This window comes from Perca flavescens, chromosome 13, assembly GCF_004354835.1.
Source record: "Perca flavescens isolate YP-PL-M2 chromosome 13, PFLA_1.0, whole genome shotgun sequence".
In the NCBI taxonomy this organism is placed as follows: Eukaryota; Metazoa; Chordata; class Actinopteri; order Perciformes; family Percidae; genus Perca; species Perca flavescens.
Window position 1 is genome coordinate 28,943,776 of NC_041343.1, and position 13,681 is coordinate 28,957,456.

Genomic DNA, 13,681 nt, shown 5'->3' on the forward strand with positions numbered 1-13,681 from the left:
GTATCTGCATTAAGATTGTATTAGCATTTTGTGCTGAGGAGCATTTTAAGGAATTTTTTACATTGAGCCTATTCTGTCAGGGACATTTTTCATTTTCTTTCTATTTAGCTTATTTGCTTCTTTTTTTTTTTTACTTTTTGCTTCAAATAAAATAAAAATACCTGAGTTCGTGTTGAACTAGGGAACCAAAAAACCCCGTAAATCTTTGGTGCCTGGAAGACTTTTTCCTTTTTCTCTCTTTCCTCCACCTACGGGGGCATCTTGGACTCCTCTTTAACCGCCCGTGGTGAGTTGCAACCCGGCAGGGATCAACCTTGACAAGCAGACCTCCTGTAAACTCTCAGAGGGGTGCATTTCCAGCGGAGTGGAACCTTCTGTGACCAACAGAGAAGCAGCCTTCAACTGGAAGTAATTAATTAAGATTATTTGGTTGTAAAGATCCCCTCAGGGCAGTATTTTTACATACACAGGGGGTTAAAAGCCTGTGAGTTGGGGACATCTAGGATGTTAATCAAAGCCTCTTGCCTCGCCTCCGGGGTTCCTGACCCGGGCGAGGGCCCTTTAATACGGGCGTGTGTCTCTCTAATGAACCAAAAATCAGGGAAGCATCTGAAATAACTTTTAATGTAGGCCTAACTATCCACTCCGCTGATAGTAACTGGTGTTGCTGTACGGCAGAAGAGGGCATAATACGGTAGACGCGAGGGATATCAAGGGGGAAGGCATAAAGGGAGTTGGCTTTAAAGAAAAAGGGATGCGAAGCCTCGATAACTGTCACATCGCTCATCACTACCAGATGACTTACAACTTTCAGACAGGTTGCTCACGTCACATCTACGTCTTCAGGCTTCTGTAAGGTATTTTCAAGGGGGGTAAGCTTCGCTTCATAGCTCAAACCTCCTATGGCGCCATTTTGATGCTACAAAACGATCACCTCCTGTTAGCATTCCACTGACTGCCATTCATTTTGACGTCACTTTGACAGCGAATAACTTTACATCTGAAGCGTTTTAAGACTCTATTTGTCCATTTTTTATTTCTAAAGAAACATGACAATGTATAAAAGGCTCCATTACCTTGAACCTCACGTTTTGGCTCCATAGCAGATGTTTTTGTAAAAAACGATTACCGTATAGTACAGGAGAAGCTCCCAGACAGTTTCGACTTACATTAGCCGTTTAGGTTTAATTACTAATGTTAACTAGCATTTTAGTTAGAAATAATTGTAGTGGCCTACAATGGCCTGTAATAATGGCCTGTGCCCATGTTATCTCCTTACATACTGTATACCTACGCTCTCTCTGTAAGATTGGGAATGATTGAGATTTCTCTTGGCACAGCTACCAGAAGACTTACAACTTTCAGATTGCTCACTTCACATCTAAGTTGTCTCTCTCAGTTGGAGGCTGCGCAGTAATGCTCAGCGCTCACCAGAAAAGTGCTTCTAATATCCTTCACTGGTCTCCGTCATGGATGTAGGTCTCCGTCCAAAGCAACATGTTGGTCCAGTTTATATACTGTCTATGGGTATTTTATTGTGTAACTTCTCAGTTGAAGCTTAGGAGGAAGTTGTAGTAAACGAGCTTTTATTTTGAAGGGGAAAACGGAAGTGGAGAAAGCGTTGAACTTTGTGACGTTTTTGACTGTGTGTGGGGTTGAAAAATAAAGTGAGACGTGCAGTGCCGTCTTGGTTCCAGCATTGTAAGCCCGTTTCTTCATTTTAGAGTCAAACGGTGAGTCTAGACAATATAAGAAACGCTCGGTTACACTTCTAATATCCTTCACTGGTCTCCGTCTCTCCGTCCAGAGCAACGGGATCTGTTGGTCCAGTTTATATACTGTCCATATCGTGTACCAACACCCGTCGGCGGCGGTTGGCGGGCAGCAACGAGCGAGAGAAGGTTGGAAGTTGAAGTGCCCGGTTAGTGGGCTTTTGAAGTGAATGAGAATGCATGCATCCATGCACATTTGGTTTGTTATAGTAGCCTCTAGCCCGGAGCCACTAGTTAACGAGTCTCGTCCAGGATGAAAACAGCCAGCAGGCAAGCTAAAGTTGCGGCAACGGCAGCTAACTAGGAAGTAGTGACATTTTCGCGTTAACTGCACGAGCTGCAGCGGCCACAAGGGACCTTTTTCACAGCAGACATTTTGACTGGTCATAGTAGGAAAAGCACAGCTGAAATTGATAACCTTAACGATGGCTCAGATCCATCAAGTGTCCCAGTAAGATATTTCAGGCCTAGTCCACACGGACACGGGTATTTTTATAACCAGAGTTTTTTCTCCTCCGTTTTAAAAAAAAAAAAACCCGTCCACACATGCTTGGTTTAAAATAAATCTCCGTCCACATGAAAACGCAAAAACACGCTGTCAAGCCATTGCAAAGAATCGTCAACAAACATCAACAAAGCAGTTAGCGGCGCACAATATGACATCAAACACAGCGGATAACGGCGCACACTCTGACGTCGCAAGGCAAAAAACCCGGTTATACTGTCCACACGTCAACACTGTAACCGGCGTTTCTGAAAATGCTCACCCTGGCCGGAGTTTTCAAAAATGTTCGGTTACAGTGCCCTGAAACTGCGTTTTCGTGTGGACGGAAGGCCGAACCGCGTAAAAAAAAGTCACGGTTATAAAAATACCCGTGTCCGTGTGGACTAGGCCTCAGTGAGTCAGCATGCACAATACCAGGGTCTCTCCTAAGTGGAATGCAGCCACATGTAATGGTTTAATACCAGGGTCTCTCCTAAGTGGAATGCAGCCATCAGTAATGGTTTAATACCAGGACCTCTCCTAAGTGGAATGCAGCCATCAGTAATGGTTTAATACCAGGGTCTCTCCTAAGTGGAACGCATGCCATCAGTAATGGTTTAATACCAGGGTCTCTCCTAAGTGGAATGCAGCCATCAGTAATGGTTTAATACCAGGGTCTCTCCTAAGTGGAATGCAGCCATCAGTAATGGTTTAATACCAGGACCTCTCCTAAGTGGAATGCAGCCATCAGTAATGGTTTAATACCAGGGTCTCTCCTAAGTGGAATGCAGCCATCAGTAATGGTTTAATACCAGGGTCTCTCCTAAGTGGAATACAGCCATCATTAATGGGTTTGAATACACCTGAGCTTTTCCTACTATGACATGTCAACAACTACCTTTCAGTAGTTTATGACGATATGTCTGGATTAATGTTATCCTACTGTTACAGTAACTTTTATCTTGCATCAACTGTATGCTTTTGTATGCCAGTGTCAAGTTTCAAATGTACCTGTAGTCGGTTATGTTTAGAGTGAGGTAGGATGTTTTAAGTTAAAGCATATTATCATTAAAAAAGTCAATATATTTCAGTGTTTAAGATATTGGGAAAAATGGTTAGTCACATGGAGTCCCTTCCTAGCTGTGCCATCAAATGTTGCATGTTGCCATGCTCACATGTAACACTTTATTAATCTAATTTCCTCCTGATGTTCTTGTTCCTGTCTATAGTTCCAAGTAGCATGTGATTCCAGGCAGCAGTTTGCTCCTGTGGTTGGGCTTTAGCCGGGACACTAAGGACACTATCTTCACCTCAGCAGCTCTGTGAGTATAGCAAACCACAAAGTCCAGCGTGCTTCATTTTTTACACTCAAAACTGTTAAAGTATATTGTGCTCATCTATATAGATCTTTTTCTCTAACTCTTACCACAGCCATCAATATTCATCCCTATCCCTTCCCCTACTAATGTCCCCTCTTCAGCTTATTTTCCCACACTTGTTTTCTGAATCTGGTGCCTTGTTTTGTTTAGATGCAGCTCTTTGTGTGCAGCAGCCGGGTCTCCTGGAAGCATCTCCCTCTGCCTTCGCTGTAACCAGTAAGCTGAACATGACATCAGGTCAGTCACAGTGAGCCACTACTTAGCAGTGTCAGCGAGCTTTGACTCTCTCTCCTCCATAACTTAGGAATCCAAAAGATTGTAGATCTAGCTGTTGTTATTATTGTTTAAAAAATAAAACTTTAACTCTTTTTTTTTTTTTTTTTTTTATGCACATTGTGTTGTGTTCTTTATACTATGACATGCTTCTCCGTTATCTCCTTGCTTACAGTTTTGTGATACGTCATAATATATTAAGGGTTCAAAGACATATTGTGGATATTTAAAATGTCTTCCAGTTCCAGTGTTAAATATTGTTTAGAAATAAAAGTGTATTGATCTTTGAAAAGGTGTACCTGCATTATTATGCCATTATCATTATATTAGATGCAAATGGTCTCAAAATGACAATATTATTGCTTATTGCAATAATTTCTGGGACAATTTATCGTCCAGCAAAATTTGTTATCGTGACAGGCCTAGCTACAGCAGTATTTCTTCTGTTGCATTCTGGGTAAATACTGACCAACAGAAACCACAAATCGAATGGTTTTATTTTGCATGCTAGCATTTTAAGCCCTCTTAATCCCGCCATTTTCCAGTTTTAACACACTTCAGGGTCCAAAACTATTTTTTGTACAGCACAGGCTTGTCTGCAGTAACAGTTATATTAACAGTAATAAGGTCTTTTTGCCACTAGATGTCAGTAGTTAATTACAATCAGTAGATAGGACTATACTACACGCTTGACTATGGAGTTATTGATAGATTTGAAGCAGCGGTTTATTTTTCAAAAATAAAAAAATATATAAGACAAAGAAAAGCTTAAAATTCCCACAATTAAGAAGCTGGATATTTGGCACATTTGCCTAAAAAAAGGAATAAAAAGATTAATCAATTATCAAAATAGTTGCCAATTTAGCTTATGTTCTGCATCCTGAAGTCTGCACACAAATGAGATTTCTCAGATTTTTATTTTTGTTCCATTCAGACATATGTTCTTTCTTGGTACGTGCTGTTTATTTATTTAAATACATTTTCAGGCGCGGCCTCAGACTGAGAGGCAAACGGCTGTCTGAAGCAGCTGATTCTCCTCCAGCTGAGGCAAAGGATGATGATGAAGAAGACACAGAGGAGGAAGAGGAGGAACGAGAGAGCAAAAAAGAAGAGAAGAATGAGGAGAGGGAAGAAGAAGGACAGGATACCGATGACTGTGAGGTTTGTCCAGGTACTGAAGCTGCACGTTTTTTTGGACTTACTATTATTATAGTTATTGAGGTCATTGTTGTGAAATGTATTTATTTTTTCTCAACGCGCCTTGTCCACATCAACTTGAGTTTTCTGAATCTGGTTATTTAGCTTAAAATATTAGAAAGCAAAGAGAGTTTGGTATTTCCTAAGCAACCAAGAGCAGATCAGCAGATGATTGCTGTATTAAATTCTCACTAGGCAAAGAAACTGCCTTCTTTTAGGATCCAGTTTTCCCTTCACAATAAGCCTTTTTCATGAAAAACAAAACTGCTCACACTGAGTTGTTGTTGTTGTTGTTGTTGTTACAACAGAAACCCAACTGAGTGATGGCGACAGGACGCAAGATCTGATGATGGTGTCTGACGCTGGAGCAGAGGTGAGTTTAAAGACTGTAATACTAAATACATGTTTATATCTGCAGTCAGTGCTCCAATACAGTAGATCACAAAGGAAATGAGTTCTATGAGCTGGTCTTATAAGTAAAAGCCGCGTATCACTGTCACTGTGTCACAAGCCCACAGCATTAGATTGTTGTAGCAACCAACATAATAATAACTTAGATTAATATAGTGCTTCATGAAACTTACACAAGTAATGTTACAGGGAGACAAGGGAAAAGAAAATAGTAAGCTAACACAAACACGGATTAAAAGGAATAAAACAGCCGCACTAAATGGAAGGGGGACGTAATTTAATGTTGGCTACTGATGTACAACCACATCACGCAATGACTGAAATAGACATACTACATACCTGAGGGCCAATTCAGGGATGGTTTGTTATTACATTACATGTCATTTAGCTGACGCTTTTATCCAAAGCGACTTACAATTGCTATTTATCAGAGGTCGCACTCCTCTGGAGCAACTAGGGGATAAGTGTCTTGCTCAGGGACACATTGGTTGATGTATCGCCGTGGGAATTGAACCCAGATCTCCCACACCAAAGGCACGTGTCATATCCACTGGGCCATCACCACCATGTAAAAGACTAGCAAGCTGTTGTTGTGATATTGTTATGAATGTTTGTTCATCAATCATTTACAATCCCGTAGTTGTCTCTGTTGATAGCTCGATCAAGTGTGACTTGCGCTCTCGGCTTTTGTCTTTCACTTTCCCTTTTAGCTTTTAGTTCTTCGTTTAATGTCCTTCTTTCTGTGATGGCCCTGCCCCAGTATTAGCCATAACTACAGCAGATAAAATAACATTAAAATACAATTAGTCCAAAAGAAATAGAAAAACATAAGTAATACATAAATAAAAGAAATCTCCTGCTTCTTTTTACCTGGCACCGCTGGCTGGATACGCTAACGCAGGCTTTCCAGTGTTAGAAAGAAATCTGTGACCAGGCAGAATGTGTTACTGTAGCTCCGTCTACCTGCCGCAAATCATTCTGTGACCAGGCGGGAAAAATCAGACCCGGGCAGAGGCCTTACTAAAAACTATATAAAAATAGTGTTCTTTTTACTGTTAGTCTTGTTTGCTGTTACAGGTCATTGAAGATCATTGTATGAAAATTGACACAGTTTCAGAAACATTAAAAAGTTACATGTAGTCACTTTCAGTAATAAAAATATCTCTCACATCCCTTGTGAAATTTGCGGTGGTAAAGCACTAAATCTTAGATGTTTTCTTTTTTTCCCAACATTGGGAAAGTATGTCCGTGCATGAAGTAGAACTTCAACTTGTGTTAATTACAGCAGTTTTTCATTCATATTTATGTCAGAAGCTGTAGGAAAACAAGTTATTCTGGAGGTCAACGAATCTCTGGTGCACTGGTTTGTGTAAAAAACGTAACGCAGGAAGGTTTTTCGTTTGCCCAATCTTTATCATAAAGTTTTGCAAGATATCCAGAACAAACATTCATAACAATATCATGACAACAACTTGCTCCTCTTTTTCAACCTAGTCTGTCTTGATGTATTAAGCTTTTTCCAGTGCGTAGGGTGACCTGTCTCTGTGATGTTGAGAAACATTTCTAAAGCCAATAAATTCTATTTTGGACGAAAAGGGAAAATTAGTTTAAATAATGTCAGTGTTTTTGTGTTGCTGGTTTAAAATGACTCCTTCTTTTCCACTGTGTAGTGTCATTGAAGTCTCTCAGGAAGAGAACAAGGAGAGCAGAGGCGACTGCTGAAGAGACCAACGGACCCTCCAACACTTGCATTAAGTAGGTACAACCGGTCGTATTCAACAGGAACAGCTCAGTGTTTTTGGACAGTTTTTTTTTTTTAATATGGTTTTATTTTCCACAACAGTTACGAGAAATGTTTCATCTGTCAAAAAGCTGTTCCAATGAAAGACTACAGCCAACACACCGAGTTCGGCCTCCAACGGCAGAAGTCAAAGACTGCAGCAGTAAGCCTCGTCACACACTCAATAATATACACCAATAAAAGTGCACGAGTCCGCTGTGAGTCGGATTTAAATCTACAGACGCAAGGTTAAAAACAAGTAAATTGAATTGACTCTTGGTGATACAAAAACATGCGACTCAACCCTTTTCACGTTTATGTTCTCACTTTTTGGCTGTGATCTGTTTTGTTGATATAGAATAATTGATTTATATTTCTGATGTACCAGAAGGGAAATCTGCTGTCCGCTCTGGAGCAAACCGAGAGCAGAGGTCCAGGTGAGTCTAAAAGTTTTTTTTTTTTTGGTGTAACAAAGTCTGCAGTGATCCTAGCTGCTCTGTGAATCTGTACTTGGACACGGTGGCGCTTTGAGCAAAATATTAACATGCTGATGTTTAGCATGTATATTAGTTTAGCGTGTTAGCGTGCTAGCAAAAGGGATTTTTACTTTAGTTCCTCTGGTTCAATACTAAAAGGGTTATGTGTTACATGAAAGAAGCAGATGTGGACAACTGAACTCGCCTAAAGCCCAAATCTTAGACAGAGCTCAGACGTAACGCTGAGCAGACTTTTGAACCATCATGTTCGATTAATTGTATGGAACGGTGTTTATGCTACAGCTGAACTGTTAGTCAACCAATCGATCAATAGAAAATGAATCTGCAACTTGAGTCTTGATCATTGATTAATCATTTCAGTTACTTGTTAAGCAAAAACACTAGAGATTCTGTTTTTATTAAATACTTTTCTCAAGTAGTTAATAAAAGTTCTGATTCTGGTTTTCAGGTAAAAGTTCCTCAGACACCATGAGATCACCAGATCAACACCCAGACTTGTTTATGCTGCCTCAGAACAAAAATATAGTAGTAGTAGTAGTAGTAGACTTAGTTCAGTCACTTTCATTGGTTCATATTTTTCCTGACTTGTTGTTGTGTGTTCACAGAGGCCGGGCCGTCTGGATCCAAACTCCAGCCAGGGTAAAGACATCTTAGAAACACTGTGGCATTAGGATTTGATGCTACAATACTTGTTTGTCTCTGTGGACATTTTGATCCAGAATCTCTCACAGTGACGTTGGTCGGTCTCGTAACTCAACCGTCACATTTAAAGGAACACGCCGACTTATTGGGAATTTAGCTTCTTCACTGTAACCCCCAGAGTTAGACAAGTTGATACATATCCTTCTCATCTCCATGCGTGCTGTAAGGCTGTCTGACGGCTCCAGCGGCATCAGGCCAGCACAGAACCTGCAGCTGAATGGTTCCAGCAATCCTACTGCTCCGAATAAGTGACCAAATAACACCAACATGTTCCTATTTACATGTTGTGATTTATAGAGTCACAGCGTGTACAAAAAACAATGTAACATGAGACACAGCCGTCTTCTAACTATGTACTATATTCTCAGGCGGAAGAATATAGTACTTGGGCGGAGTGATATGCTCGCAGCAAGCCTGTCTGAAAATATAGTTCCCGGTTTGTTTACTGTCAGAAGACGGCTGTGTCTCATGTTACGTTGTTTTTTTGTACACGCTGTGACTCTACAAATCACAACATGTAAATAGGAACATATTGGCGTTATTTTTCACTTTTGTCACAGTTGGGAGCAGTAGGCTAGTTGGAACCAGTTACCTGCAGGATCTGTGCTAGGCTAAGCTAATGCTGGAGCCGTCAGACAACGTTACAGCACGCATGGAGATGAGAAGGGTATGTATCGACTTGTCTTACTCTGGGGGTTACAGTGAATAAGCTAAATTCTCAATAAGTCAGCGTGTTCCTTTAAGCTGTCGTGGGAATCAAGTTACGTAGACTTTAACTTATAAATGTAGTTTATAATGTATGTAGGGAAAAAACACAAAAGCAACACACATTGTTAACATTTTAAACTGGTGTAAAGAAGTTTTATGTCATTTTAAATTCAATAATTTTGGTTTTTGACCAGATCAAAGTTTGAAGACATCAGTTTGGGCTCTTGGAGCTTGGATGAGCATTTTATTTATTTTTGACATTTTTGTGCTTAACGATCAAAAGATTTTGGGATCTTAAACCATTCAGCTGGTGTTTTAAATCCATTTGCTGCTAATAAGATGCAGCTTGGTTAATTTGACTCTCGTTTTCTGATGTGTTCTTTTATTAAACATGTAATAAAATGCACTTTGTCAATGCAAAGTTTAAATGTGACTTCCTGTCAACTACTGAATGTTTAAGTCTAGTAAAATACATGCTGGAATTTGAGAAGTATCAGCTGTAGCTTTATGCACAATTAGCTTATCACTGCAAATGAACACAGAGCGGAAGAAAAACTTATTTAATGTGCATTAGTGACGTCTGACTGATCTGATTCAACACTAGTCTCGCATTGTCAGACCCTCCTCCACAGTGCTGCAGAGGAGGGTCTGGCTAGTCCACACAGCATTCTGGGATGGTAGAAAAACGAGCTCTAGTTTATTGGCATTTCTTTAAACCAATCACAATCGTCTTGGGCTCTAAGCGGTATAAATAGCCTGGAAGGAACTAGTTTTGATGGAACAACAAAAGTAGTTTTAGGGTCGCTTTTTAGCAACGGTGCCTCTGCTAAATAGCCTCTGGAAGAAACTTGTTTTGGTGGAACACGTGTACGTTCAAAAGTAGTTTTAGTCGTGCAACAGAAAACTCCAATTGGACAGATAGTCTAGCTAGCTGTCTGGATTTACCCTGCAGAGATCTGAGGAGCAGTTAACCATAGTCCTCCACCAGAGGTTAGAACGCCAACACAAAGAAAGCGGAAGGTAACGGACGTCCGGCCGATATGAGACATCCGGAGGAACCCAGAAATGAAACGTCGTGGATATAGACTAATTCAACACAAACAGGAGGGAGTCAAACACGTTTAGTACATTATTAGATGAAAACACCAGGCAGAGGATATTTTTATTGACAAATGAAAATGATTTAGGTCCAGTTTGGACAAATGTTTTCTAATTTAACGAGCCTTTTATGTATTTGTCTTCTTGTGTGTTTGTTCACTTTTAGAGAGGTCATTGTTCTGCGGGATGATGATGATGATGAAGATGAAGAGGAAGGCGGCGCTTCAACACTAAGGATCAGTAACTCTCCCATCAGGTCCTTCACTCCGATCTCAGAGGCCAGCGGCTGCCTTATCGACTTCAAGAAACAGCATCGAGCCAAGACCCTGCGCCAAAGACGAAGATGAGGACAACGTCCTGCAGACTGAAATCCTGGAACCAGAGCCTTAACTAAAGACCCCGTCAGGTTGGATGTGACATTACCGTTAGAAAAGACTTGTTCTGAAACACCTTCCTGATGTCACATATTTATGCAGGTAAACAATGACCAACTGAGCACTTGAATGTTCAAAGGAAACCACATTCTGACTCTTTTGTGCCACTAAATATTACGTTTGTTTCTGTTGAAGGTGTTTCAGACTACCTCTTTATGTATTGAACATTTTCTTTTTTGTAACTTTAGTTTAATGTCCGTCTAATGTCTCAACCCTGTCTCAAGTGTAAATCAAATCCATACAAACATTTCACGGGCTCACTTGAAGTGTGAAAAGTGAAGTTGTTTGTAGCCGTGCTACCTGAGAGGCTACAGAACCGATCCGCTGGTCCACAACTGGGGTCTGAAATATCTCAACAACTACTGGATGGACTGCCATTAAACTTTCAATAACATTCATGTTTTCATGTTTTCCATCAGATAAATCCAACTGACTTTGGTGATCCTCTGATCTCTTCTCTAGCCCCACCTGCAGGTCAAAACATTTTACAGTTTATGACCTAAAGCTAATGACTGAATCCAGCCTTGTGTGTACTTAAATGCCAACACAACATGCCAAATATTAGCTTGCTGACCTGAAGTGTTAGCCAGGCTCTGTATGAACCATGCTAATATTAGCATTTAAATTAAATCAAATTGTCATCATGCTAATGTTAAACATCAGCATGCTACACTAAAATGTGTTACAAACCTCATAATATTGGAAGTGTGCGATGCTAACTGTACACATGTTCACATGCTAGCTTGTCTGCACTGATTTTAGCATTTTAGCTAATGTTTAGCTAATGCAAATATTACAAGCTATGTGATTCTACCCTGATTCGGGACCTCTGAATCACATCTGATTGATTGGTGGACAAACAACCAGCCAATCAGAGCGCTGTATGTCATCTTGTGTCAGAGCCAGAAAAATGGAAACAAAAATGGCAATAATTTCAAGCTTCAACTAACGAGTATTTTCATTATCAATTCATCTACAGATTATCTTCTCGATTAATCAGTTTTTGTGTTTAAAATGTCAAAAAGAAATAGTAAACATTGTAATTTCCTGCCAAGAGTCCAAAGATATTAATTTAACAATCATATCATGACAAAGAAGAGCAGAAGAATCTCACATTTCAGAAGCTGGGACCTGGGAAAGTGTCACATTTTTGGGATTAATTGATTATCTAAGTAGTTGCCAAATCATTTTCCAACTGATGTATTAGTTGACGTATTGTTTCTGCTCTTTATGTTTGAGATGGATGCAGCTGTGCAGCTTGAAATGATTCCTTCAGTCAACTTCGGACGGAATAATTAAGTGAACACAGAATGGCAATACAATCTGATTCCTAATTTAGCTCAAATGTGGCTTTCTAACATGCACACATCAGATCTTAAGGCACCTTAACAAACCAGCATTAGTGTTCAGGTCAAAGCACAGCTGAGATGTCCTGTCCTTAATTGGCCACCGTACAGAGGATAAATCCTTTTTTTATTTACATTACAATATGGCCTTTCTTCTGGCACCACCCTCAGGACAAACATGACTTTTTTTTTTTTAGAGCTAAGAATAAAGTTGTCTCTCCACTTTCCATTTATCCAACAGTGACAAGTTCTGGTCTGCTAGGAGACACTTATAAATGAGGAGAAATGTCTTTTGTTCAATGCACGTCTCCAATTGGATCAGAGAAAATAAAAAATCTCCAGATTTGATGCATTCGACTGTTAGCATTTGTTAGCATATTAAATGGGAATCAAACCCACCTGCTGTGAGATCTCACGTCACCTGTTCTCACTACGACTCCAGCATGCAGGATGCTGAAGCAAGTGCAATGAAGCAATACTGAAGCCTCAGAATTTCCCTTTAAGATCATAAACCGCCTGGTGAGGGTCAGAGCTTTGAAAGAGGACATAACCGGTTTGTGTAATGATCACATTTGCACCCAAGCAACCCCAAAATGTTGTCACTGTACTGTAAAATATATTTTTTTCATTTAGAATAGTTCAGTTGAGTGTTTTTTTTTCTTAACTGTGGACCATTTTTATCAATCAAAATATTTTCTGCAAAGTTGATAGAAATATCATTTGCTTGTTTTTCTTTTTTGTATTTGACTGCTCAATGCTCAGAGTATCGGCCATGATTACTGTATTAGCACTTTAGAGTTACATTTCCTAGTTGTCCGACTTGACGAAGTAAAGTCACTGTGACTCACTAAACACACGTTGGTTCAGGTGAACTATGCGTTTGTTTCTAATTGTGTCCTTCCCCTTTCACACAGACCCAGGGTTTGTCTGCTGCGGCTGTTACATTTTACTTGCATTTTCTTGGGAGACCTTGACGCAATGCAACAACGTTGCCGAAACTCTTATTTTGTAAGACTTTGTCACAATGTTCGGTTGCACCAACCGGGCCGAAGTTTAGAAGGAAAAACTTTTCCACGTTTTACTATGAAAGATACTTTAACAGTATCCATATCAGAAGTAAACCGATATGACATCACTCCTGACAGGAAATCCTTCCTCGACTGGAAAAACTACCACAACCGGTTTGTTCCAGGCTGTTGAAACAGACAAACCAATAAAAAGGGTATGTTTAGTGCAGTGTGCTTGAAACCTTTTAGTTTGCACCACTTTTAAAATTACAAACGTGTTTGTAGTTTATTGTTCCAATCAGCAGAAGTACTCAGACCTTTTACTCAAGTGAAAGTAGAACTACTCTATTACATGTAGCCTATAAAAGTTCTGCACTTAAACTACCCTTTCTTGAATCATGGGCCCCCATCTATAAGATTTTCTAGCTGCTTTGGGGGACCCATTCACTCTACCCAATTGATCTTGTACTCCAGCTGTATTGTAATGCTTGAAGTGGTATTGTGAATGAATGAATAAATAAAAAATAAATAATAAACATCAAAATATACTTAAAGTACCAGAAGTAAAAGAATTCATTTTGAAGAATGGCCCA

At 39.9% G+C, this 13,681-nt stretch overlaps 1 protein-coding gene across 3 annotated transcripts; it reads left to right on the forward strand.

Moving 5' to 3' along the window:
* Window positions 1-1,641: 1,641 nt before the first annotated feature.
* LOC114567141 (BRCA1-A complex subunit RAP80-like) lies at window positions 1,642-11,129 on the forward strand. Of its 3 annotated transcripts, none has more exons than XM_028596089.1 (10): window positions 1,642-1,733; window positions 3,486-3,578; window positions 3,786-3,872; window positions 4,895-5,079; window positions 5,414-5,478; window positions 7,187-7,271; window positions 7,360-7,459; window positions 7,685-7,733; window positions 8,399-8,432; window positions 10,468-11,129. In XM_028596089.1, the coding sequence occupies exons 7-10, from the start codon at window positions 7,397-7,399 to the stop codon at window positions 10,646-10,648; spliced, it is 327 nt and encodes a 108-aa protein (XP_028451890.1). In that variant the 5' UTR covers window positions 1,642-1,733; window positions 3,486-3,578; window positions 3,786-3,872; window positions 4,895-5,079; window positions 5,414-5,478; window positions 7,187-7,271; window positions 7,360-7,396; the 3' UTR covers window positions 10,649-11,129. The 3 variants fall into 3 exon arrangements, with proteins under 3 accessions (XP_028451890.1, XP_028451891.1, XP_028451892.1); XM_028596090.1 differs by lacking the exon at window positions 1,642-1,733 and adding an exon at window positions 1,741-1,921; XM_028596091.1 differs by lacking the exon at window positions 1,642-1,733 and adding an exon at window positions 1,741-1,901.
* The last annotated feature ends 2,552 nt before the right edge of the window (window positions 11,130-13,681 follow it).

Coding starts and splice junctions, on each gene's coding strand:
- LOC114567141 (XM_028596089.1), top strand. CDS start 7,397: ATGAAAGACTACAGCCAACACACCGAGTTCGGCCTCCAACGGCAGAAG. Junction 7,460..7,684: donor AGAAGTCAAAGACTGCAGCA/GTAAGCCTCGTC, acceptor CTGATGTACCAG/AAGGGAAATCTGCTGTCCGC. Junction 7,734..8,398: donor AACCGAGAGCAGAGGTCCAG/GTGAGTCTAAAA, acceptor GTGTGTTCACAG/AGGCCGGGCCGTCTGGATCC.